Source organism: Amblyomma maculatum, chromosome 6 (genome assembly GCF_055883805.1).
Source record: "Amblyomma maculatum isolate TAMU_Amacu chromosome 6, ASM5588380v1, whole genome shotgun sequence".
NCBI classification, from domain to species: domain Eukaryota; kingdom Metazoa; phylum Arthropoda; class Arachnida; order Ixodida; family Ixodidae; genus Amblyomma; species Amblyomma maculatum.
Window position 1 is genome coordinate 34,858,347 of NC_139349.1, and position 27,946 is coordinate 34,886,292.

The following is a 27,946-nucleotide window of genomic DNA, read 5'->3' on the forward strand; positions in this document are numbered from 1 at the left end:
CCTGCACAAGTGAGGCATAGTGCTATGCGGCATAATACAAAATCTACCACGAAGGTCAACATTTAGACACAAAGCGACCATCATGCCATCGTACGTAGCTTATATACAGGTTATACTCGTGAGAAACACTGACCGGCTGTTAAGAATTGATTAAATATAAAAAAGAGCATATCAGCCAAAGTAGTGAGCTGCTAAAAAAGCCCTTAACAAGCTCCGCTACATGCCTTAAGACCTGCGGTTATTACCTTCCTCTTGGCCTGTCTCCGGACTTCTCTACAGTTTGAAAACAGTGATATGTCTCAGACAAGGAGGCAGTGCCCAGGAGAAATTTGCGTTGAAACATGTATTTCTCCAAAGAGTAAGGTCTCTCTATATTCTCTCCTATATTCCTCCAATTAACCCGGTTCTGTGCTAGCTGCATCCACTTGACCCCTGCGAACTTCTTAACCTCACCCGCCCGCCTAACTTTTTGCCGCCCCTGCTACGCTTTCCTTCGCTTGGAATCCAGTTATATTGTTATATTGTTATAACAATGATATATTGAACATATTTTTATGTTAAAACATAAATTTATCGAATGACAGAAAATGGTCGTGAGCAAGACTTTGCTCATGGGTACAACAACAAAGCTTCTGCACTTCTCTTAAGAAGAAGCGCTCCTTTGCAAATTGTAAGAAAGCGACGGGAAAAAGGAATGGAGATCACTTTCTGTGTAATCATAACTCTGGGGTCTTGCGTCGGTATGACGGACTCGAAGAATTGGCTCCTTCTTTTTACGCGAAGTATAGAGCTGTGAGGCGTTGAAATTTTCTTTAAAGTCAATTACGTCCGCACAGACTGATGAGAGCCCAATAACAAGGTTGGGGACGCAGCCTTCATATGGGCTTCCTTCCATTCCTTTTGCTAGGTGAAGGGTTAAAAAACCTTAGCACTTCCTGGAAAGGACAAACTGTTGGAGCAGACTGGTTCGTCCAAAAATGCCCTATGCTCCTGCATCAGAAGCGGCGGCCTTGAAGGTATTACTCTGCTCAAAACCGTCGTCGACATTAGCGTGCAATATCACATGCGTACCGCTGGTAGGAGACGTTGCCAGGCGCTGATTGTTCGGCTGTACCCAGCGCTCTACAAGCGAATTTATTGTGAGGTATAAATCGTCTACAAACTTTTCTAATAGTCATAACTAATGACTCATAGTAATCATGCAACGCACAATGACAAGCACTTCACAAAGTAATGTAATGTAAATTAACTTAGTGCTTTCCAATTCTAAAAAGTAAGCATTCTTAGGTGTCTCTGGTGAACTTCGGCTGCTCTAAACTGGACACACACCTTCACAAGAATTTCATAGCTGGTCCAACCAGTATTCTGTCTCATTAAGAAGTGGGTTTATTGAATGTTTACCAAATTCCAACATATTTTTTTCTTTTATTGGCGTTACTACTCAAAAAAAAACTAAATTCACGGGCGATCAGTGCAATGGATGCGGAGGGGAATGCTTTCGCATGTTAGCTCCAATTTTATGAGTGCTTTGTGTTGATGAACTAACTTCATTCACATCGATAATAATTGAATTTCTGCTGAAATTAACGTTCAAAGTAATTGTTGAAATGAAAATTATCCGCCTGATCCTGCTGATTGGTGGCGCATGTTTTAGACCTTTTTTTGTTTGTTTATTTTCGTGTCCACGTGCTTCGCGTGCTCTTGCTTATCCGAACCGTCGCACAAAACAGGACACGCGTTCGAAATAGGGCTCGAATATTCAAATGGCCGCGTACTTTGAAGTTGGAACGGATTCAATCACGGAGTAAATGTGATGTAAATAATACCCAATGCACAGCGCGAGAAACTCAATTTTTACAATATTATCAGCCGCGGCAATCCCCCCTACCCCCCTAGGATATACGTACGTAAGGTAAGCTATAAGTAAGGTAAGGTTTTATTTTATGCAAGCCCCACCTATGGCTTTATGAGGCCAGCAACGTAGACGGACGGACAGTATTTCACGACGTGTCTGTTCTGACGCTCCCGGGTTAAAATACATGCTTGATCGTGGTGCACCTGGCTATAACTAAGCGTTGAAGAACCAGTAATGAAGCGAGGTAAGCTTCGCAGTAAAGTGTTGCCGTCATGAGTGAGTGATGCCGTTTTTTGTGAATGACTGTTTGGCCTTCACATTTTTCTTTTGTTCTTCGTCTATTAATATATATTCGAGCACCTGCTGAAAAAAAAATTTCAAGCTAAGCCAGGTATGTTTGTTACAATCTTTTGTTTCTGAAGCAACTGTTTGTATCAATCTCATTTTTCGTCGCTGGCTGCGAGCAACAAAAAATGTGCAGTCAAAGCCATATTTGGCGAAACCATTTTGTAGCTGCAATGTTTTAAATTTGTGCACGGCGCAAGAGATCTCTTTAAAAAAGGCATGGCTCAAATATTGGGATGGGTTTGTTTCTTCTGCGCCTTTTTGTTTACGAGGTATAGATTTCCTGTTATGTCCCCACAAACCACAGTCATGGCGTCCATTATTAGTGTCGTTCGAAAATAATTTTTGGAAGCAATGGGATTCTCTAGTCTATGCCACGTAGCGATACCAGACGTTACAGTGAATAGGAATTATAAAGATGTAGAATTAATATTGTATTGGTATTGGCAAGCAAGTTGAATTGGTATTGTAAGCAAGCTGCTGCTTCAAACATAAGTGAAGCAGTTCAGCCTCATGAACGCACTGCATTTGCTGTGAAGTTGCACTTACAGCTTTTTTGCGAAAGAAATGAAGGGAGTCGGGCATCAGAACTTCAGCTGCTGCCGCTCCACTCACTGGTCCATAAAGTGCACTGAGTGCAGCCAAGAAGTGCTTATAGCACCGGACGCACGTCTGTGAATACAGCGCAGCGATGGCAGTAAACATTACATAAAAGCGCCCTTCTTAGAGCTTAACACTGCATGTTGCGGTGTCCTAGATTAAATATAAAATAATAAGAAGCTGCGTCTTACTCGCCAGGTAATAAACGGCACGGCAACCCGCACTCCATTTTGTGAAATGTGTGATAGTCATCTAAGAGCGTATGCTCGGCATGTCATGACGTGAATTTAAATCAGTTTTCGCCAAAGCTTGCCAGACACGCCATTTAATCAGGTCGTACTGTATTCGGCATGCTTACAAATGTTTTTCAATCAAGACACATAATGTATCACACTGCTAAGCTCACGGTTAGCTGATAAAGTTAGCTGATAAAAGACACCAAAGAAGGCCTATAAATAACTCAATAATCTACAACGCATTCGTTCTGCTATCGTTACCGGCAAATGATAATATCAATTTGAATAATGTTATAATGGAAGATCATTGATAATTTACAAGGACTCTAATTTTATAATTGAGGTAAGCTTTCCCACTGGCGGTTATGTATAGGGTCGGACAAAAGATTTCAGACCAGAAGGATTGTTTTGGCCCGGTGGAAAATAAAACGGCAGAACCATGTCAAATATATGATTAAAAAGTCTTTAGTTCTGTCGTAAGTCTGTAGTTCTGCTGTATTGCTGTACTTTATTGTAGTACTCTGGTTTTGGAAGAACAGAAATTCTGATGTCACAACAGATATTTTATATTGTTACAAAAGGTTTAAGGTAAAACCGCGCTCAAAACTTTGGCTGTGACGACGGATCGTTTTCTGAAGCTTTTCTGTACCTTTTACACTGCAGGTATAACAACGCTGTATCTCAAATTCAATGCAGAGTGCCGGAGATGTATCATTCTCATCTGTAAACTTCTGATGGCTTCTGTGATAATACATGAGGCAAAATATACGGGTTGTTTCAGCGAACGCTTTGAAAATTTCTGAAATAAAGAGTCCTATATATATATATATATATATATATATATATATATATATATATATATATATTGCAGCAGCAGTACACACTCAGCCGATACGAATTGCTACTAATATTTTGCAAAGAATTTGGTGGGACCTAATTCGTGCTACGGCTAGATTATTCCACTTCAGGAATATATGCGTGCATTCCAAAAAACAAATCGCAGATTGTCAAGACACATGGGTTTAAACTAGCTTGTCCATCTTCTCTGTCGCGCAAGACAGCGAGTAGTCGCATGTGATAAGTGAGGTAACACCCATAGTTAACGATGGTTACATCAGCATGTCATGAAAAGATGTAATCAATACTAGATGCACTTGTGGTGAAGGGTTTATTCCTTCTACATTTTCTAAATACAATTTTCTCGGGAAAAAGAATAAATATTTTGCTGTCTTACTGAGGTCGGTGTAAGGAGCAAGAGCCTCGGAACGTGTTTTATTTAGAATAGAATCCGAATTCTGTTTTCCATAGTGTCGCTTATATGTTGCTTTATGTTACTGGAAAAAACGCATAAAAAGAAGGCGAACAACTGCGCGCGGTGCGGATTTAGTGCGCTGAACTATTATTCTGACTGTACAGCATGCAAGCTCTCGGGAAAGTTGCTTATTTGAGACAAATAAGTGCGCTGTAGTCGAAATGAATATCCGCGTCCGCATCACGACTTCTAAGAGCGCGATTAATCTTTCCAGCGCATCTCGTCTCTTAGCGCGTTACCCCAAGCTCTTTTTTCAGTTACGCGTGCAGGCTTAAACGGCAGCACGCCTTCACCCGTGTACAACACGTCGTTCATGTCGTTCACGTCGTTCACGCATTTCTCGGTTTGGTTTGCTTGGTTTGTGGGGTTTAACGTCCCAAAGCGACTTAGACTATGAGAGATGCTGTAGAGGAGGACTTCGGAAATTTCGACCCCATGGGGTTTTTTAACCTGCACTGTCACGCATTTCTCGATGTATCGATGTGTGAGCGCCTGACAATTTCTGTAGGACACAGATGCGACTACGGACAAGCCGTCGTGCATGCATTGCAGTGTGACCACAGGGCAGCCTTCCTTATAGAGTGAAAACAGCGGACCCGTTGGTAGAGGAGCAAGATCACGCAGTCGATGCAACTCGGGATAAAAAGGCATCAAGGCCGACCTCTTATAGACGAGTAGCTTGAGGGAGACGGTGAACAATGACTCGGCGACAGCCTTGAAAGGCGGTACATTGTAACCTTAGCACGTATTAATGGCCATATAAAGTACTATCCCCTCACGCACGCCCTATTATCTTTTGTCGGTGCACTCAACGGCCAGCGTACTGCTGTTTTTGAGAACAAACACCGGAGTGTGCTAAAAGATTGGTTTCTGTGCAACGCCCGCTTCTGGGTAATTGTTCCGATAGCGTGCAAGCAAAGGGCCTCAAGCGGCTAGATGAAAGGGCTCATGCGAAACACTTGCAGCAGTGCTTGTATACAGAGGGGCACAAACCATCTGCCCAATAGTGGCATTATGTTGAAGATCAACTGGTCCTATGTTGGGCAGGTCATTACCAACGTGACACCAATATTCGATCAATGGTTTATGCTGGCTGGGAATTAGCTTGTACATCGAATATGCAAACCATCTGCCCCAAAGGCTTCATTGTCTCGGCCGGAGCACGTGCGTAACGACATTGAATGCGCCCGTCGTTCGCATAAGCAAGCTCAGTAGGTGACAGCGGATTTCCCTTTCCCATCATTAACCTTGAAAGGTGCGAGTGGCCGCGTGCATGCATGCCGTCGCGTGCTTCCCGCCAAATTCGGTCACGGACGCCGTGACCTAGAAACTTCCGACAGCGCACGTGGTTGAGACGCCTTCTATACGCACGTATCTTTCTACATGCCATGTTTTTCATTGTTGTTTGTTAGGATTGACGTTTCGCCTTGCTAGCAATGCTGATTTTATACACGTTTCTTGAACAATGCGTGATGCTGGGCGCCTTTAAATAGCAAGTACAAAACCAAACAGTTTGTCACAAAGCGGATGTCACGCTATTGTACATGGCTGACGTAGAGGTCGCGCTCCTACTTGAGAAGTACAACTGGCTGTTAACTGTTTACTAAAATTAAACAGCTCCTAAACAGGGTAACTAATTATTACCACACAAGACAAAAGAAGTTAACAAAGGTGTTTAGCTTCTTTCCGAGCTGATGTGTTTAACCCTGTAGAGAGACTTGACCTCAAACGCCTCCACAGACACGCCAGCAATGTTCCAGAACACCTTATGTCGTATATAAGTTTCTTGATAGCGGAATGTTGTGGCCAGGAAGGCCCAGCCCTTGGCTAAATCAAAACAACATGTGTGTCTCTAGCAAGAAACAGTACAGCGTGATCTTTTGAGCCTACAGGAGGAGGGACCTCAGCCTACATATATGTATATAGCCTTTCGTCAATAAAACACTTATGGGATGAAGCCGCGTGCGCGCAAGCCCAAAATTGCTTCCTTTCGACTTACATAGCTGCAATTCTTAACATCGGTTGGAGCATGCCTGGCGCCACGTGCTCCTGGCCTTTTCAGTTAAATGGTATTTCTCACCAAGTCCTATGGTGTATCATACAAATTCGTAGGTTCATAATTTATTCTGCATCTCCATTTGCACTGGGGTTTACAATGAGTAGTAATACTGTACTAAAGAAAAAAAAAAAGTAAATGTGTGTAGAGCAACAAAAGAAAATATCAGCCATCCGAAATACTCGCCCATCGTGCATACAAAATTTTCGAACGCACTGTGAGATCCCGTCCGCTAGAGCTGCATGGTAGAGGATGAAACATCGAAGAAAAAAATGTCATCCGCTTCGAAGGTTCTGGGAATCCGAGTGCCTGTGCAATCAGCCTGTTACGTGGCACCTTGTGGTAAATACAATTTGTCTTCTTTCCTTGGTTGCACAGTTAGTGTAGACAGACTGTAAAGAACGCGTCGAAAATCTGGTTAAACACTCCAAGCCCGTTGAAACCAATGAGAAAAAAAAAAAAAAATCACGCGCGATTTCTCAACAACGCATTGATGTCTCAAACGCCATGGACACGTGTCAGCCTTGACCACAATGTAAATGCGATCGTACCGCGGGGAAAACAAAACGCTGCAGCAATAATTCTTATGATTCACTGGCCGTCATTGCTGAGCGCTCGTCGTTCCAGTGAGCGAGCCAACGTTGAAGGTCGTATGTGTTCCCGCGCGTGTGATTGCAGAGCCGATAGGAGTTGCATCTGCGCTTGTTAAGCTTTTTTTTTTTTTTTTTTTTTTTTTTTGTCCTCTGACTGAACGTGTACAACTCTTAGCTTCGCGTGTCTTCACGGGTGTCTGGTCATGGTGGAAGCAGGATTAACGCTTGAGGTTCGTACTGCAATTCAGGAATTCCCTCTACTCTTAAGGTCCACCGAAGTGCAAAACAACTTCTGCCCCAGTCATAAATATCTCAGTAGGTGGTGTAGCGCCGTTTAAAAGTATTGGCACGTTAATTTATATAAGTATTTCCACAAGCGCACGAAATGTAAATACACCCGTAAATATTTACCTCCTCTTAATGGGGTAAATGAGACCAAGCTAGGCATACGCCGTAGAGAAAGAAAAATATACCGATGTATATAATTGAATACGCGATGCTTTGGGGTCTCTACTTGGAATGCATCGCAACGCAGCCTAACGAACTATACGATATGGTTTAAAACACATGTATGAAATGATATGGACTATATGCGAGTGAACGGCTTTCCAGTTACAGGTAGCGGATTTGCCTGCCAATAATTCACCACTGTTGCATATCAGTTTATACGTGCCACAAATGTGTTATGTAACAACTGAAGTATTTTGCACATGGCTTCGAAAGTATCTCAAATATATCTCACATGAAGTTTCATTCAGCGCACATTAATGGAAGGCGCGTGCGAGCACACACCTTCGAAAATGTGCAAAAATGAAAAACGCGAAGCATGTTGACGAGGCATTTAAGTTATTTATCGGCTTAATTACTGAGCTTTTTAAGGCGCATATGTCTACTGCTCTGTGAATGTTTATATATATATATATATATATATATATATATATATATATAAACAATCACAGAGCAGTTCAAGACATTGCTTATATATATGGGACTGGCGTCAATAAAGTGACTTTTCAGTGTTCTTCGCTAAACGCCATTCACCGATATATATATATATATATATATATATATATATATATATATATATATATATATATATATATATATATATATATATATATATATATATATATATATATATATATATATATATACGCCATTCACCGATATATATATATATATATATATATATATATATATATATATATATATATATATATATATATATATATATATATATATATATATATATATATATATATATATATATATATATATATATATATATATCGGTGAATGGCGTTTAGCGAAGAACACTGAAAAGTCACTTTATTGACGCCAGTCGCATATATATAAGCAATGTCTTGAACTATATATATATATATATATATATATATATATATATATATATATATATATATATATATATATATATACCGGGTAACTGAATGCAGCCCGAATTGTTGCCTCGGGCTCGACTCATCAATCCAAATCTCTATTGAATTAGTACCATGCACTCAGGTTCAGAACTCAGGTTCAGAGTGCCCTTGCGCTTTCTTTCAACTTCACTTTAGGGAATGTTCGATGAAGCCAACCGAAGTTGTATTTCAGCCGCTTCCATCATTGTGATATAGGGTACGACATGCTTATATGGCTAAACACCTGAGTTTGCACAAATTTCGGCATGTCCTCGTTTAAACGCCCAGGCGTGGCCATTACCATTCACAGATCAGTTCAGGATATTGCCTATATATGCTATATATGCGACTGGCGTCAAAAAAGGGATGTCCCTGTGTTTTTCCCTGAACGGCATTCATCAAACTTGGCGAATTTTATAAATATATTGCCAGGATGCTTACTGGATCTTTTTACTGTAACCTCGAAGCAATAGTGTGGCTTTGTGCACTCAGTCAACAAGAAACATCCATGTCTAAATTGTACCAAGCTAGGGTAGAAGAGCGGCCAGTTCGTAGTTCATCTTTTGGGAAAAAAAAAAAAAAAAAGACAGCGCACTCTTGAGATGTGGACGATGAATGAAAGGTGAATAGTTGAGTCGATGTCAGCTCTGTGAAGTCCTTTCTTTCATTGTCTACGTCTCAAGAGTACGCTGTTTTTCACCCGAAGATAATTTGTATCAGCTTTTTTTTTTCTTCATTGCAGTAACACTGTAAGCAATGCCCCCACCCCTCATACCAGTCTGAAAATGACAGAAGCAATTGCCATATTGGTCCAGATTGCCCTTCCCTATGCTCATTACTTTCCTGACTGGGCGCCGTCTGATTTTCATGCCTGCTCTTCGCGGATCCAGATTTTAGAACGACGAGAGGATCATCAGCTACTACAAGACAGGGCTACGTAAGAAGGAAAAAAAGAAAAAAAAATCGTGGGGGACATAAGTTCACGTTATAAGGATGATGCGACAGATTTAAATGAACCATGTGGTCGCCTGGGTGAAATCTGTTGAGCTCTATCGCAGATGTGGACACACGCTTCTTGCCTTTATGTACTTCTCTTAACTAAGTCGTAAGACAATGCTCCAATGGCACATGGGTAGAGGGTCTCACTCTTGAACCAAGAGATAGATGTTCGGTTCCACCACTGGACCACCTTGTACTTTCCTCTCAGCCACGTATCTACGTTTAACATCATGGTTACGTCGTGACCTCTTCCGATACGTCAGAATTTTCCGGTCACGCCGAAGACGGTTTTCCCACCGAACCCTAACTAACCCTATCACACTAAATCTGCCGTTAGCGCAAATACACAAAACTTTACCCATAACAGTTAGGAAAAAATTACTGGTCCGGTAGATATCCGTTTCTAGAATTTTTAAATATATGAAATGTTTTTCAATGAACACAGTCCTAGAAAAAAATGAGGAGAGTGGCATTGCGTTTTGGATTCCTCTCGTAGCGTTTTTAGTTTTCTCTGGATCAACTCTGTGTACACAGAAGAGCTTCCTTTACCAACGTACCTTTATCACGGATGAGCTTCGTGTGTTAATGTACGTTTCTGACCAAGTGGCTTTTATGTTTACCGCAGCAAGCCGAGTAGAAAATTAGGGAGGCATTTTAAGGGTCTGACGCGATTACGTAAGCTTCTATCTTGCTTATAAAGCTCCCTTTAAACCAAGCCGCATGAACGCGCTTGCGCGGCCTAGGAATACGTGTTGCAGGCAGAATAGAAGCGTCGTGGCAGGCAGATTTTCTGATATCATCTTCTTATACGAAACGAGTAGACGGTTCGTAGCTCCCGCCAAACGTAAAATCAGGAAGCCCTGCGTATCGTCAGTGCCATGTTAGCGATTTTTCCCTCGCAACAATCAGCATGACGCCAACAACGCCGACGAAGGATTCTCTGGTGAACGAAACGTTTACCCATGGTTGGTAGTTTGTAAAGTTCGCAAGTTTCCTAAAGTTTGCTAGATTTCGCTTCTTGTATTTAAAATGTTTGCGAGTTGTGAGTAGCTGCCCTTTTGAATTCTCACACAAAAGTCAGATCACTTAGGTTGCTATATATGAAGGATGCAAATCTAGGATACTGTTATTAGTGAAGATGGTGCTTTAGAACTAATGTTTAAACTTGACACTAATTAGTCTGTTGAGCCTGATGGTAACACGAACTCATTTTTTGTGTGCTACTCACTACGGACCTGTCTTTACCTCGCTGTTATATTTCGTGGGTCTCTTGCTACCTGCACGGTTCCCTCATCCTGGAAGATGGTGCAAGAGTCTAAGTCCTCTCTATATTCAAGACCAGCGCCGAGCAAGATATATATGATTACAGACAAAGCTCCTTAACCCCTCATGCTATCCCCTTAACCCGTTAACCCAATATTAGAGCATATTATTCACAAACATATTAACGAGCACCTCGAGTCACTGACTTACAGACGTGGTTTCAGCACTTTTATACAGCTTAAGGAATTCACTCATGACGTTTGCTCTAATATCGATGCTGACAATCAAATACACGCAATATTCATTGAGTTTTCAAAGGCTTTAGATACTGTTATTCACTCAGAACTGTAGTATATACATGTGCAAAAATAAAAAGAAGAGTGCTAAGCAGTTTTTCAACTGCTGTATCGGAGTCGCGTACAAGATTCAGTCAACATGCGGGAAGGCCTACATTGCCCAAAACTGGTCATTGTGTTAATGACGGAGCAGGGGATCAGTTGGGAGCGTAGCGAGGTAGAGGAAGAAATTTAGCGACCATTGCGCAGACTGCATATCGTGCGAGCCATGCCTAAATGAGAATAAGATATGGGCGCAGGTCGTGGCAAGAGGAAACGAGAACTGTTAGAAGCTTTTTTCATATAACGAACAGAGGGAAGAGCGTATCACCGACACATCGATAAAGGAATTGAAGGCACAAATTGAATATCAGAACGTGTTTTTGGAATCGTTGGAGGGTTTGACGCTGTTTTTGTTTCTGTACAATATCTTTGCTACGCTATATATTCGCTGGTGTGGCTGCAAATAAAGTAGATGAGATTTGGCGCTGGTCCAGTCGGTTTCTTGTTTCCGCCTGTGTGTTTTTGTGCGCTTCTTTGCCTTCGCAAAAACTACGTACCATTTCGTCCAGGTAGAATTTTTATTAAAACCTGCGAACCTGCTTGGGAAGCCGAAATGTGCCTCTACGGCTGCTACCGTATTAATTACACAAGAGCATTCCATAACTAGTTAACTAATAGTTGACGCCCTGAGGGCCCATTTCCGACACATATCTAGAGTTTTTTCTCATCATTTGGCCCGTCTTCCTAATACCAGGCCGCGTACACCGTTTACAGAGTCCGTCTATGCACATCGCGCTATTCTGCCGTCCCAGTTTACATCCGCCTCTAGACCGCCCTCTCAACTATGGAGCCTGCAGATCAGTTGCGGCTGGTCAAGCGCGCTAAGCTAGAAGGAACAGCCAGAGGGCTCCTGGACTAAGAGGTCCTCCTGGGAGTGTTTACATTTTTTTATTTAAATGAAGTTTTTTCTCCTCCTCCTCCTCCTCTTTCTGCACCAACCGCGCGTGCTTCTTTTAATACCCGGCATCAGGAAGAAGGTCGAGCTATCTCCGACAGAACTAAGACAACTCACTCTTGAATACTTTCATGAGCACCATGCAAATGCAAGTCAATGCCGTCAGTTCTTCAGGTTCATGGTCATCTCCAAAACTACTACTACAGAAATAAAAGCTAGGACAATTCCCCGGACTTCTTCGACAGCCGCAGAGCTAACCGCTCTTCGTGTCGCAATTAGGCATATCAATCAGCAGAGCCCTCAGCGGTGGTCTATTTTCACATATTCAAAAGCAGCCCTGCAAGTCCGGCCTGCCGATGTCATGAACCATAGAAACATGAACGTTTGAGTGTAGTTGGGCCGGGCGGGGGCCCAGGGGCGTGTATTCCCCTAACTCCTCTGTTTTAATAAAGTTATTACCACCACCGCCTTAAAAGTGGCTCTTCGCCGTGGAGCCCATGAGCAATTCGTTGCTGAAATACGAGAACTTCATTACTATGCCATAAATGAAGGACATTACATAATCTACCCATGGATTCCAGGACACAGCGTCATAGCGGGCAGCCTCCGCGCGGAGGAGGTCGCGTGTGAACAGCCCACCAAGACGGCGATTGTGCGTTCATCCCCTTTTCCAGGGCAGACGCAGCGGGCAGGTTTCGCAGACTTGCGTGGGAGCACACGCTCGCCTTGTGGAATTCTGGCCAGTTTGCGAACTGATGCTTAAAATCCCTAGCCACGACCTGAAGCTCCGGATTCCACCTGGCCTACCCCGACGTGAAGAAACTTTGCTGTGCGGCCTATAGGTTGGTGTAGCATTCACAAACTCTTATTCTTTTATGATAGGTATGGCAAAAAGCCCTGCATGTGCAACCGGCGGGTGCGATGAGACCATATGCCACATTCTTTGTGAGTGCCCCATATACAGTGCGGAAAGACAGTGTCTCTGCCGTGCACAGGAATGTCTGGATGGACGTCCACGGACTGAAACCAACATTCTAGGTGACTGGCAGCGGCGATCGTCGGCGGTGAAGGCTCCGCTTCATGAAAACCACAGGCATGATCGATAGGCTGTGATTTTGCTGTTATGTGACGTGATATGACTGTGACGCGATGTGATGTGACGTGATATGGCTTTGAATTGACTATTCTGACTTCACCCATCCCTCTCTTACCAGCCACTTTTATATCCACTCACCCCCTTCCCCCAGTGCAGGGTAGCAAACCGGTTCCTTTTACCGGTTTACCTCCCTGCCTTTCCTCCTTCTCGTCTTCCTAATCTGCGCTAAAATAAACGCGCTGCTTGAAACGGTTTAGTGCGCACTCTTTTATTTGTTGGTTCGCAAAAAGGCTCGAAATAAATGTGAATGCGAATGAGACACAATACTGCTGGCTTCGTTAGTAGCCCCTTGTTTGCGAACTTTTAAGCCGAGGAACAACGCTTTTGTACCGTATTCTCATTCTTCTACACTCGTTTTTATAGAAATGTCTCCTGTGGCTCCTCAGTGCTGGCTCTCAAGCCATCTTTGTCATTTATGGCGTAACCAAATTTGTTCTCAGCAGCAAATATCTCCTCTTCGGCATCGACCAGCGCCCAGAATGCCTCGTGGTCTAGCGCTGGACCTTGGCCGCCGTATTCTTCGGGCAGCGCCATGGGCGAGATTTCTTCGTGAAGCTTCTCAAAGTTCTCCCCATGCAGGCGTTTCTATGCAGGAGAAAAGAGGGAGGAAAAGGCATACGTGAGCAATAGTTCATGTTACATTGAAAACAATTGTTTTCTTCTTTTCTTACTTCCAGAGACAGCCTGATAAAGCTGCCGCGTTCAGCACTGATTGAGTTAAAGAGCATTGTGAAGGCTTGTAATGTGTCACCTGAGCAAGGGGACGTCAGCAGAAAGGACGATGAGAAAGGTGGATTGAAAAATCATTCAATGTGTCTTTATTTTTATTTTAATGCATATTTTTTTAACTACTGGGGCCATGCTAAATGCTGATGCCAGCAAGGGTGCGTTCTCGTGTCTATGACACGATGCCTAGGAGTCTCCAAGCATGGTAAAGGTTGTAGTAGGTTGTACTCTCACGTATTTGAAAACTGCTTTGAAGGTTCACATGCACTAATTTACCGACAACCAGGAATTGTACCGTGGCAAAGAATACTAGCCCTAAAGTTTTCTAGAACATTAGTATTTTATAAAAAAGATTCCGCTCCTAAAAACTTAGCGAGAATCGCTTTTACAGAATGGTTGAATATTCACGAGCGCGCTGCAGTAGTCGTTTGTTTAAGTTACTAAGGCGATAATAAAGCCAATCAATTATTCCCTACCAGAAATATCCGTAGGGGAGTGCTGCAACTTAATACTTCGCTCAAACACATTTTAGGACCTCTCCCTCTGGCTGGCACATCGCAGACTTCTGCTGAAAATTCAGATGGAAGCTGTAACTTAGAATAGATTATAAAGCTTGCGCCCGATCACAGAAGCTTGATTATGCTTTTAATAACAACTTCTGCTTGAAAAACCCGGCAAATGTCATTATCCTCGTTGAGAACAACAAACTTATACTCGGAACGCTACCCTATATACACCCTGTTTCTATCGCAAAATAGTGTTTATGTACTCTAAGTGTGACCTAGACGAAGACGAGTCCCCTTGTCGAAACGTTGGCTTGGCGTGAGTGCTGATGTTCCCCCTCAACCCTTGTTCATTGCTATTTCATACCGCGTAGTCATCATCTTTCCCTCCTTCTGCCTATGGTCCTACGCGTGTTTAGATACCTATAAATTACATAGATTACGCAACACCTGCGTGATAAATATTTTGACCTGGTGCTATGATTCACTTACCCTTGATACAAGCTTGGGTTTCAGAAAAGGCCTCACCAAAGTAAAAAGTGCATCGTAGGCGTAAGATTGCCTCACAGTGTGATAAACCTTCATCCGCATTGGCATGCAGTCCTGCAAGGAAGAGGAGAACGTGGGGCCAAATATATGCTCATGTTTTCACTTTGCCACATAGCCCATTTTATGTATTTCCTGTGCGCGCCCAGATATAACATCGTTTCATTCACACGTCCAAAATAAAATAAAGATAGCAGTTAGAATTCACAATAATAAATAATAAATGGACGAGCTTTGTCATTTTCCACTTCGATTAATTTGGTGACAGTTTCGTACCACTGACATACGGTTAACTTACTACCATACTATCAATAGGTTAAGATCAAATACAGTCTGAAAATGTGTACGGCCGTGGACAGGTACAGTTAGCCCGAGGAGCCCCGCCTTTTTACGCCATATTTAGCTGTAGACTGCTTTGTTAGGGTTTCGACAAAAAGTAATATATTGTTTATTTATGTTTTTCTTAATATTGAAAGTGTCTGATGGTTAATATATCCACTTTGCTTACCAACCTGGAAATACTGTATGCCGCTTCTTGTTAGACCGAGGCTGCAATAAAAAATCTTGTCGGCAGTAAATCCAGCGAAGTCTACGACGATCACCATTCCTAAAGTCTGTGTTGTGGGATCACGTGCCATGTGCTCCAAACATGTAAGAACGGCCCGAAGTAGGTCCAGGAATTTCACTTCTTCCGGCACCCATGAGCCTGAATAAAGTTTAGAAGTTAGGAAAAAAAAAACAATATTCTTTTAGCCCGTGACATGTCCCACAGTCGGAAAGAACTCGAGAACGCAGCTGCAGATACCCTTCAAAAGATGCCCTCGAGCAATAGCGTCAGTAAAGTCGCTGATTATATTATTAACGCGACCATTTCTCAGGCACCTCTAAATTTATGCTAGGAAGTTGACCGCAGCGGCGTGAAAGTCCATCAACCTCATTAAATTTAAGATCACCCTTGGGGGGCAATGCCCACTGCGCTTCTGAGCCGTATCCAACTAATGATTCAAATATCTTGAGAAACATTGCAATAAGATTAAATAAATTCAATTACAAACCATAATATGTAGAAAATAAAATATTACCATCATCAGCCTTACTGCAATCATAGCTGGAGAAATACCCCAATTTTCAATGTGATCTCTTTCATTAGCCTCCTCGTTCATTAGCCTCTTTTATTAGCCGCCTCACAGGTGAGTACCCATAAAACAAAGCTGTTATGTACTTTCATTTTGATGTTTGAAGGTAAACTGCCATTCATTCTCTAACATCTAGTGCCTACCAAATTCAGTTCGGCTCATTCTTATTTTGCTGGTTATTTCACTCCCCTGGGCCGGATATGCGGTTACTCCCTGTCCTGAGTAAATGTATTTCTTACCCCCACTATAGAGCCTTGCTTCTAATCATACATTGTCAAAAATTACTTTTGTTCTACGCTTATTGTATTTTTGTCTCATGATTACCGTTTGCTGTCTAGTACATTGTCTCGACTTTGATCATGCTTTGAAGCTCATGCTCTAAGATGTGTTGCAAGAAAATGTCATCATCAAATTGCACATTAGCAAATAGAATTTTAATGCAATATCCATACTCGCATACATACCAAACCATAAATACCATGCACACATGCATATGCCTCATAAACAACCATAAAACCTATTCATGTCACCATAATGAAATATGTCGCTAAGTGCATAACCAAAAGGAAATCCGTCTTACTTTTTCCTATAGTATTAATTACATTCCGACCCAAAGGTATAACCAATTAACATACTTAGTTACAATTACTGAACTTTAAGTTTATATATACACGTCGATCACATAATGTGGTTCAGCTCAACGAAAACTTGACTTCTTAAAACGTAAACTGAAACATTCAAGACCTGATGTTAAGCTTCAAGCATGTAAATGTATGGCCCCCTTAAGTTAGAGTAATCAAGCCTTATATGGGACGAACATTGCCAATACAAGATCAATAAACTCAGGTGGGTGCGAAATTAGCTTTAGGATTTATTGCGCTTACCGCAAAACACAGCGCAAGCTTCAGGCACCCAAACTGAAGTACCTGAACTAGCCACAAGTAGGAAATAGCGCAACTCAAGTGCCTTTATGTATTCCCTGAAAATAAGTTTAACTTAGACTCTACTCTGTATGTCCGACCCCCAGGAAGATTATTTGCCGGTACTAACCACCCATGAGCCATTATGCCGTACACACCTAGAGTTGGCCTGTGTAAATAATTGTTTCTTCCTAAAACCATTGCTGAGTTTAATAATCTGAATCCGCGCATTTTTCATTTTAAATAAAAAATACGTTTTACACGTATGGCAGTGAAAACTACAGAACTGAGTGAGAGTGCGTTTGGTTGGGCTAAGGCAGGGCAAAAATAAAACGAGCAGGTATTATCTTGTTCGCATTTTTCCTTCTTCATGTTTAAGGCTGACTTGGTGGAATCTTCTATATCCTATTCCTCTCGCTAATTACTGTTTTATGCTTCTCTGGGCATTCACCCTTATCAACATCTTTGTGCGCGAATAACATACGAACGTTTGTTTTTATACAGCACGAGCTCAAGTTCTCATGTTCATTAATGGTGCAACATCTTATATCTACTGTAGGCGACCACTGAAATAGACACAACGGTTGAGTGTTCAAAAGTGCGCGTTGTCACCCTAGTTGTTTTTGCATATGTAGTGAAGTTAGCGCACAAACTTTGGAGAATATAAGAAGAGATACATATGACGCATGCGTCTGTCTTTCGTCGTATATGTGTCTGTTGTCGTCGTCAGTTTTTCCGCTAACTTCATGTATATATTAGGTCGAACGTTTTCATCCAACACTTCCCGCCAGTAACCGATCCGTACGGTTTGCGTCACTTACCAGCCTTTAAAAGCAAGACTGGACGTCCGTGAACATCTTTCTCTGGAACAACCATGACGAGTTTGCGAGCGGCAGGTGACACTTTGCTCGGCAGAAACTCGTGGTAGACAGAAGGCGTGTCCGCTCGGTTCCGGTAGTACTTGCGGATATTCTGCAAAGCTATATCCACGTTGTAGCGGCGGACCCTCAGAAAGCGCAGCAAGAAGTCGGCGTCCATATTGGCGTTGAGGTCGGCTTCTTCTGCGATGGATGGAAGGATAAAATGACCAACGTCAACACAAAGACTGCTAAAGAGCTGTGTGCGAATTGTTCATAAAAACTCAGACTTAAAACAGAAAACACACATTTATTGGCTTTGATTAATTTATGAGTTTTAACGTCCAAAGCGGCTCAATCTATGAGAGACGCCAATTCATAGCTTTCAATTGTATATTATTTAGCGAGAGCTACATTGGCCACAGTCTCGTCCTCTCGCCGTGCCTGTCCGCGCCTGTCCGTAAGATGACGAAAAAGAAGAAGAAGGAAAAGAAGAAGAAAAGGAGAAGGAAAAATAGAAAAAGGAAAAGAAGAAGACAGATAACTCTGTAGTTGGTAGAGGCGAACGACAACAGCGAGTTGCTAGGACAGAAGGTTCTTTCGAACATTGTGACGGCGGTGTGCCCGGAGTTCGACGTACAGACAATGTCATGCCACTAGAAGTCTTCTGCATCCTAATGAGAACGACGAGAGACAAGGGGCGCTCATACGTGAAGTGATTCCCCTATGGCATAAATGAAGCTCAAATCATAAAGTGTAAACCACTATGTTTAAAAGCCATGTCTTTACTTTCAAGTCGAACCTTAGCGTAGCCATGCAGATTGCTCTCGCATACCTCCAGGTTTAACCACAACCTAAACCAGACCTATTTTTTTATCGCGCGTCCTTTAGAGGACAATATCAGCTGGTTGGGTTGTCTTGAAGGAATGAGCTCGAACACTTTAGGTAGAAAGGGCGTTGCATTAATAATGACAGTTATGCAGATGATAGGAGCTGAATCGCAGTTTTCGATTCGAACCTGTGACATCGAGTAGTTTTGAGCTCTTGTTGATGCTAAGAATCTGCAGTAACTCGGCAAGAATTCTGACCCGCTGACATAATCCACGTTTTGCTCAAGCAATATTTAAGCTGTTTATTAGAATATCACCGTAGCCACATGCGCAGCAGCCAGGGCAGTGACAAACTTGCAACGCAGCGCCCTCCTTGTGGCATTCAGTATTCTCACCTTTCTGAAATTCGGTTTTATTTACGCTGCCTAGTATCGATTGCTAAATTTGGACAGTATTCACTTACATAGGTTACACATAACGGCGCCTACGGCTCAAGAATCTAGCCAGGTGATGTCGACATCAAACGTCATTCATTGCTCCTTAAGGACCCAGGGGAGAGCATTATATAAAAAAAGAATTTTCACGGTCATATATTTTTGTACAATGATAAACAAACAAAAGTACATAGTTACACCCTAGCTTTCGGTTAGGCATACGCTTACATAATATTTACCGAGTGATTATCAGCGCGCCATTCGTTTGTTGTTTAAGAGCGTTTAGCTCAGCTCCTCCCATGCACGCACATCAAGGTAAATGGAGGGTGCAGCTGTGTTCTTCAAATATTGGGCTGTGCAGCAAACATTGTCGTCTTTATTGTCATGCCTAGGTACAAGAGCACTATGCTACAGTGCACTAGAAAACCTTGAAATATGCTGTAACTCTGCAATCGCCACAGCCGATCACGCCTCGTGTATGACTAACTATCGCACTGTGTGGTAAACATTCTAGCCTCCATAAAGGTCCAAGTGAAACACACTTTCTCGCGGTGGATGAAATATCGTCGTCTTGATCAAGTTCCATCTGCTGCACTCCTTCATTTAACCAAAGTAAATATGCCATACACAAACGACAAACGCCATCTCGTTAAAGCAGACACCGCAGCCGTGCCAGACAAGCCGCCGAGACCACTGAACAAAGAGAAGTGAGACTAGCCCGTTGCCGAGAAGCTTACCAAGCGCGGAAGCGAGCCAAGACGGTAGCGGCAGCAGCGACTGCGGCTGCACGGGATGGCTAATGCTCGAGGAACTTGGTTCAAGATTAGTTGAGCCTCTGTTGTTTTTTATTCTTTCATAAGAAATTAAAAAAATGAAATCACGCTATCAGACTCTTTTATATGTCAACAAGCTAGAGCTGCGGGCGATTTTTAGCGCTGCGTACAGTATAGTAAACGCATATGAGGCTCCTTTGCGACGTTTAATTATTACAACCGAAAAGAAATAATTCAGGAAGACTATGTCAGCTAGGCGATGGAGGAGCTAAGGTGGAAAGGCTTCACCACTTGGGTAGTCGTAAATGAGAGCAGCAGACTGCACCAATAACCGAAGAATACTCCTTTAATCAGCAGTTCACTGAGGCATCATCTTCACGGACCTCGTAAATCGCATAAAACCTACCCCGCGGGGGTGGCGCAGTGGTTACAGCCATCGACTACTGTTCCCGAGGACGCGGGATCGAATCCTGGTCTCGGTGGCCGCTTTTCGATGGAGGCGAAAAGCTAGGCGCCCGTGTGCTATGCGATGTCAGTGCACGTTAAAGAACCCCAGGTAGTCTAAATTTCCGGAGTCCTCCACTACGACGTCTCTCATAGCCCGAGTCCCTTTGGGACGTTAAACCCTACATCCCCGTATAAAACTTCCTGTTATCAGTACAGCTCTTTTCTGTGTGCTCTCTGTCCTGCACTGCGGCGGCAGGATAAGAAATTTTAGCAATCGCGATTGAAAGGCACAAGACTGTGCTCCTTTCCTAGCGGAACTTTACTTTCTGGCCATTCCGGAGACTCGCTGTATGTGAGTGAGAAAGAAAGCTACTAACGTATTTGCTACCTGACTTTAAAAGAAACTGGTCGAATCTGTATCTGAGTTTGGCAGCTAAATTTTAGTGCGTTTACGGTAAACCCCGCCTCCTCACTTTGCCTTTTGCCGGTCTTTGCCTGTTCTGTCCTTCTCCAGATTACGCCTTTCGAAAAATGAAGTTCGCAGCTGACGTGGCAGGAAGTGATTGCTCGGCGGTTTGTTTCCGCACACTGCATTAAGTGCCACGGAAGAATTGACACGAACTGCCAACTCGGATAGCACGTTTGAAATGAGATTCGACCCTGCTGGGAACAATGAACATGTGTTTCTCCCAGACCATGCAGACACATTCGTACCGCCTTTTAAAGCGGGACTTCAAACCTATTTGTTCCTGCCCTTGAGTCTTGCACAGACACCCTCATTACACGGTTATCGTACTGGAAGCAATAAGGCTACGTTGGTTTTGTACGTATACGGGACACTTCAGTTTGGCGCCTCATGCAATAAAGCAGTTTGAACCACATCTCCAGGCTGCAGGGTGCGAAACTAGTTTTGTCCCCGAAAAGGTGCAGCGGGGTTATGGAGCCGGCTGTGGGTAAAGCATATAATGAGATAGGTTACGCGGCCCTATACTGATGGAAATGTGCGACTGAAAACCTCCTTGCCGTAGAAAATGAAATTTTGTCAGTAGTTCCCACCTAGTAAGCTGGCGCTGCTCCGTTTGATTTTCTTCCCTTTGTGTTTATTTTTACTCTGACGCGCTACGGGGGGGGGGGGGGGGGGGGGGAGTGAACCCCTATACGTTCCAATATACTTCCTTCCAACGAGACTGTGCAGATAAGCACACCTTATGAGCAGCTCGTGCTCAAAAGCGACGTTTACGGGGAACGACCTCCACATGCAGATGGCGGCTGTCTAAATGCGAGCGTGAGACATTTGTGGCGTTTAGCAACGCTGTAGCTAAAGTAGAAATTTTCGAATCCTCGACTCGTTTTTTGCGCAGCAGTCTCAGTCAGACGCCTGATTTCTTCAGTTCGCACTCACCAGAACTACTGCGATAACAGCTATACTAGGCTTAGAAAGAGCTCGCACTTCCAGCTAAAGTTTTTCAGAACATTAGGGTTAATTGAACGTTTAGCATTAACCGTAGCTGCATTTGATATGACTACTTATTTATTTATTATTTATTTGTACATACCTCATTGTTTTATTGTTTTTGTTATATAGCAGTATAATTTGTCATGTACTCGTACCGCGTTCCGAGGCACTCTGCAGATTTGCAATTTATTTTTCTTTAGCATTGATAACCTGTACTTAAATAACAAATGCAATATCAATAACAAATGTTTTACAATTATGTCCGCAATCCTGTTTAGAAGCGCGGAAAATTGGGCAAATTGGTTGCGATGCATGGCAGGCAAAGCGCGAATAGAAACGCATACGCCACAAAAAGAAAAAAAAAAAACAGCACGGACCTTTCGGATTGAAGCGCACGTACGGACGGACGGTCCGGCCCGTTTTCCATGTGTAGTCCGCGTTTCTTTTTGCGCTTTACCAGTCATGCTTCTTAATATTTTTAATCGTTTGCATTTTGACAGTGGTTGGGTACGATGCGTCTGCGGATAATAATAAACCAGCTTTACGCAGGAGTAAATGTAATCGAGAATCGAAAGAAGGTTCAAATAGTGCGATCATATCTAGAAAATATGTTTGAACAGATGGCGATAACAGCACATCTTCGCATGAAATACTATGTTTCTGCGTGGTTCAGGAAACTTGAGAGAACTTTACTGTATTGTTAGGGGTGATTTGACTTCAAGACAGTACAGAAGCGTTTATCAGCAATATTATCCGGATAAATAAAGCCGATAATGCTAACATTTATCGCGTTCATCTGTGAGGAACTATCTGAGGAGCGTCGTCGTCTAAGGAAATAATTAGACACTGAAATGCTTCATTGGCTCGAGTGCCATCCGCGTTATTCTCATAAATGCTACTTTTCTATCAATTCTGCGTGGTGACTTCATCATCTATGCTGACTCAGTGTGTAGTGAAGTTTTCGAAACACTTTTTTTAACTAGACGTTTATCAGTGAAGATGACGAGCATACTGATATCGCCAAGAATGCGCTATCACGGACCAAATATTTCAAGTTTTATTCCTGGCATTGACATCAAGAATAACGTTTTCCACGTAATGTAAGATTTCCGAACCTGCCTAGCGCTTACGACGCGTTTCGAAAAACAGTTTTAAGATGGTGTTGATTTCGAATGACGTGTGTTCCACCGAAAAATTGTTGCTAGAGGCTCAACCACTTTCGGCTAAGCCGTGAACGCGTAACGTAAACCGTGAATTAAAATAAGCCATGAGCTAGGGTATGGTGTGTATTCGGCGTATCCCGAATACACACCACACACACCGAAGCACCACTACTACCTGTAGGCCCGCGTATCTACTGGAACCGCCCTACGTATAGTCGCTGAGTACCGCGAGTGAACTCTCGATTGCCCCACATTCTTATGCAACTGCGTAGGCTGCCTCACAGCGGCCGTTATTGCGGCTTCTATAGAAAAGTGGTGAATGCTATACGGGTCCGCAACCTTTATTTGGTGCTGAAGCGGCCATCGTCACTTTGCCCGACGCGGTAGCGGCGACGCGCGGACTTTCAGTTCTTTAGCATCTCATTCATTCACTGCATTACATCTGTACCGGCAGTGACAGAATCAGAGCGTAATGTCTTAGCTACCATACATCAATGTATTTACAGTAGTGCGACAGCTTTTTTATTACTGATTCTCTCCAAACACCGAAATAAACTTGCACCCTTGTGATAAGGGCAGCAGGGTGACATTCCTGCCCCAAAGAAATTTTCGTTGATACAAGTTTTGCTAAACGATCACATAGCCACCTGTGAGTTTCTTTCTTCTTTTGTATGTATTTTCTAAAATTCCAACTAAGACATTTACTGGTGTTAATGAAGGTAAATAATTAATTCAATATTGAGGATAAACGAAAATAATGACTTTCTTTGGTGTGAATGGCTTTTGGCTCTCTTTTTAAGTATCTTATAAAATGCGCCTCATTTTTCTATGTTTAATTTCCGATTAACTCTTATATTAACAATTCATGTTCTGCATTTTGTCTCCTTCGGCCACGGCCTCGTGTGGTCCGACAAAGAGGGGGACTGAAATGAAATCTCCAGCCAAATATCACCTTTCAATAGAAGTGTGAGTTTCTCCACGGCCTCCTGTCTCTTCGCGGGTGTCTCTCCAAGCTCTTCTTCCGCTACTTTCTGCAACCTCAGTGGAAGGGCGCCTCTCGAAGTATCAAGCACGTCGTCGACGCATTTTCTCGTGTACCTTCCAGACATTGTGGGAATAGACCTGCTCTCGGCTTCGCTCCGTATAGACATTTCGCCGTACTCGTTCTTGGTATGCGTTTGTCGCCGAAACGCTTGGTTGCGAACGGCGCAAATACTGTAATAAAGGAAAAACCGCAGAGAGGTTGTCAGGCACTCAGCAGCCGATAGTCTTTGCTCACTTCGCTTGACAGACAAGGCATAAGACAAACACAAAAAACCCAATGATTTGTACGCCCTTGACAACAACTTAGCGCTCAACTGCAGATCAGATCGTGGAATCATACCGACGTTTATCCTTCGTGCGGGCTGCGTCAAACTCACTGTCATTCCGCCAACGGATGTAGTCCACGTCAGGGGAGGAATGCTACAGTCGCAAGCGCGTCGGCTATTCGACTTCATTGGAGTTGGTTGGTGGCACTATACGTCTGCGTTCCCCACCTCCGCCTGTGAGCACGCTTGAAAAAATGCTACTGTCACCCGTTAATAATTATATTTATTAATAATGCACCACTCTTTGGTGCGTATACTGGTAGACTAAAAAAAGATGCCCTCGATTTGCGTTACCAGCTAAGCCGGAAACCAGCTACTTGTAGTGACAGAGGGGGGTGGCCGTTTGGTGTCCAGCTTTCGCCAGTTCAAGCAAGGGAAAGGGTCAAAGTCAGAGTTAACAAACAAAAGGACTTTTATACAGCAAGCAACGATAAAGAGGAATTGACACTAATGCTTAGAAAGCACAGAAAAGGTTCACAAAAAGGCAATGCAAAACAAGCAAGCTCAAGAGCTCTCCACAAACACAGCATTACACATTAACACGAGAGAGGGGGAACAAGTAAACACCAAATTGTTCACCGAGCACTGTCATAGATGAACGTTTGGAGAGTCACGCTGTGACCGTCTCGTCGACGTGCGCCGCTCTCTCGAAGATCTGTGGGCTTGCTGAACAGCGGGTTGACCCCGATAGCCAAGCAGTAGCACTTGATAACTCACTGCAACATTCACAAGCTCCCCAAGATACGTAACCTTAATTTATAGGGCACGCTGGGTCTGTCTGCTAACACGCCAAGGCAGGCGAGCACATAAACATAACCTTTGCAGCAAAACTGTCCTCTTCCCCTCCAGTCGAGCCACGCCTTGTGATTGATCAGGCGCGGTGGAAAGGTCTGGAAAATGGTAGCGAATTCTTCACCGATGAGTCATCGCCGCCTCCACGGGATGGTAGCTTGATCTTCAAAGCTCTGGAGGTCACGCGCTCTCAATGTGTGAAAAGGAGAGATTTCTTCAATGTTCTCGAAGAGTCTACACGACGCCGCGCACGCTTCCTTCGCGCCGCGCCCCCTTAACAAGGATTCGCGCCGATTTTCATGACAGCTACAACTCTAGAGGGCTTATATGCACAGGCAATTAGCCTCATATTACATACCAGAAAAACATACTAGAGGGTCAGCAAACATGCTTACAGAAACGCCAAAGTTACGGTCAGGGAAGAAGATAAAAGGAAAGGATAGGGTGGTTACGCCTGTGGTTGCTTCACCCGTAATAGGCGCCAGATGAATGTGGAGGTCCTGCGGTATTTATGAGGATATGGCCCCAGCTCCTTTACGGTGAAAATAACCAAGTCAGACAGACAAGGTAAAGCAAGAGGGTTAGAGTATCTGCAGCAGGAAAAAAGGAGTAGAATAGGTAGGGTAAATGCACCAGCGAAATATGAAACAAGCTCTGAAGCTTGCATTATAAACACACGGACGGGTAGCTTAGGCGGGCGTGGAGTGTGTGCAAATGTACACTGTGTACGCGAGTGCCGAGCTGCGTAAATATGCGCACATACTTGTTGGCGGTCCCTCATGGGAGAAAGACGACAGCAGTAATGTGTGCACGGTAAGGAATAAACATAAAACAACCTGCCTCTCGCGACCTATAAGGACCTCAAAAAGTGCTGCAAAGTCTTCGCGCCTGTCACCACTGTTAACGACTACGACGACCGTCGGACTATACCTAAGCTTTAACAGCGCTTAGATCCAAAAAATTTGAATCCCTGGCGAACGTACGTGGTTTCAGACGCATTGAGGGATCAGACGGAGTAAACTTGCATAAGAATTTCGTCGCAGCAACCGGTCGCTGCGCTGGCAAGCGTTTATTGGTTTACGGGGGAAAAGATAATGTATACAGGTGTGCTTCTATCTAGAAAAAGAAAAGGACTTATACGATGCTTGCCACTGCGACTGTATCGAAAGGAGCTGCGCGCTAAGTTTCAGAGATTGTTCATGCGGTGCCCACTAAACATGTTCTAGCTCGATGGTGCTTCATTAATTCTAAATAGGAATGTTTTTATGGTAATAATATTAAAGGGACACTTCGCCGTGCTTCTAGTCTCACCCTATCTATCAGCCAAGCCAGGTTCAGTGAATGCCGTCGCATTTATCATGCAACAAGAAACCTTTTGAAGCCTTAATGATTTGCAGTCAGGTCATCGAAAAACTTGGTCATTTTGGAGTACTGTACCTATGCCGTATCCCGCCACCCGGTGACCAACAGCCGTTGTCAAATCTACTGAGCTACCGCAACGGGTTCCCTGCTTCGATACCATCACTGTTTTTCTGAATCAAGTTTAGCGGAGGAATAAATATGGTCACTTCGCCAATGATGTCAGAACTTTCGATGTATCCTAATTTGTTTAGGTCCGTGCATCTAATAAAGCTGTGGACGCCTCAACTTCCCACAAAAGCGGGGAAGAGACAGCGAGTGTTCTTTAGTTACGCATTAGAACATCCCCCTCCCCTCCTCCTCCACCCTGGCTCAGATCACGCGACACATTATCACTCTCATGTTTAGTGCCGTGGCATTGGAATTTTTTTGGGGCATCTACGCCTTCTTTGGTATCTTTATTTCTCCTCCTCATTTGGAAGCTTTCCCTTTTCCCGGTATGTGGCAAGGTCACCGTTATTCCTAATAATAGCAACGTGGCATTAACTAGAGGAAGTCACATGTACACCGATTGCTAGAAATTGTTAAGACTGAAGATCTCTCCCCACATCATCAGCGCACTAAAACGCCTTTGCCGGAAGTGAAGGCGGCAGTAAACATAACGCGGCAATAATGTGCCTCTATTCCTGAGCAAGTTACTGAATGATGACGGTACCTTCACCGGCAACCTATTCTGAAGTTCTGTTGAGGTTTTTCGCATGCATAACGCTTACCAACAAAAGAATGCATCCAAACAAAAAACCCACAAGGCACACCCATTAGCAACGCCTCAAACGGCCGAACAAAAATGAATAAACTCTGATGCATGTGTTGACAAAGGCTCTGGCATAGTCAAATTAGAGGGTGCAGGCCACGAGGGAAGGTTGTTTGCCACATTTCCTGTATTATTTTATAGAGAAGCAAAGCATGATGCCCTATTCAGGGCCTGCCGTCAATTGGCTCCTTGGCAGGACATAAGCGGCACGTGGCAGCCTTGGCCTCGAAATAAATTGCGCTTAGTAGTGAGGGGGAAAGGTGGACGGTAATGATTTTCGTATCTCTGTGAAAGGCAGTGCTGAGACCGATCCCTTCGACTGGCGCGTAGAAAGGCTGTCATAAATCCTGTCGCGTTGGTGCGAGCACAGCGACTGTAAGACCCTTGCATTACACACCCTGTACCAACTGCATTCTATAAGTTTGGAATCGAAGTTGTCTGTGCCTTTTACAAAATATTAGCGTTATTTTAAAAGTCTGTTCATACTCTCTCAGTCACGCAACAAATATATGTACGTATGATCACAGGAAGGGCTTCTGCGTTGATATATCGCATGTGCTGTAAATAAAGTATAAATCTCCGTCCATCTATAAAAACATGCGATAACATTCGTCAGCCTTCGTGTGCGTGTTTTGTAAGTGTTTTGCCAACGTGACGTTATTACTGTAGTGCATTTGTAACACTGTGCACTGCT

General features: G+C 43.4%; 1 protein-coding gene across 1 annotated transcript; it reads right to left on the reverse strand.

Annotated features, from left to right (window-relative positions):
• Positions 1–13,483: 13,483 nt before the first annotated feature.
• On the reverse strand, positions 13,484–24,026 carry LOC146185487 (alpha-tocopherol transfer protein-like). The gene is made up of 5 exons (XM_084607839.1): positions 23,870–24,026; positions 17,779–18,018; positions 15,414–15,607; positions 14,848–14,958; positions 13,484–13,711 (listed from the first exon to the last, which is right to left on the reverse strand). The coding sequence occupies exons 1-5, from the start codon at positions 24,024–24,026 to the stop codon at positions 13,484–13,486; spliced, it is 930 nt and encodes a 309-aa protein (XP_084463965.1).
• Between the last annotated feature and the right edge of the window lie 3,920 nt (positions 24,027–27,946).

Coding starts and splice junctions, on each gene's coding strand:
- LOC146185487 (XM_084607839.1), bottom strand. CDS start 24,026: ATGTCTGGAAGGTACACGAGAAAATGCGTCGACGACGTGCTTGATACT. Junction 15,608..17,778: donor AGTCTTGCTTTTAAAGGCTG/GTAAGTGACGCA, acceptor AACTTTATTCAG/GCTCATGGGTGCCGGAAGAA. Junction 13,712..14,847: donor AACCCAAGCTTGTATCAAGG/GTAAGTGAATCA, acceptor TCTCCTGCATAG/AAACGCCTGCATGGGGAGAA.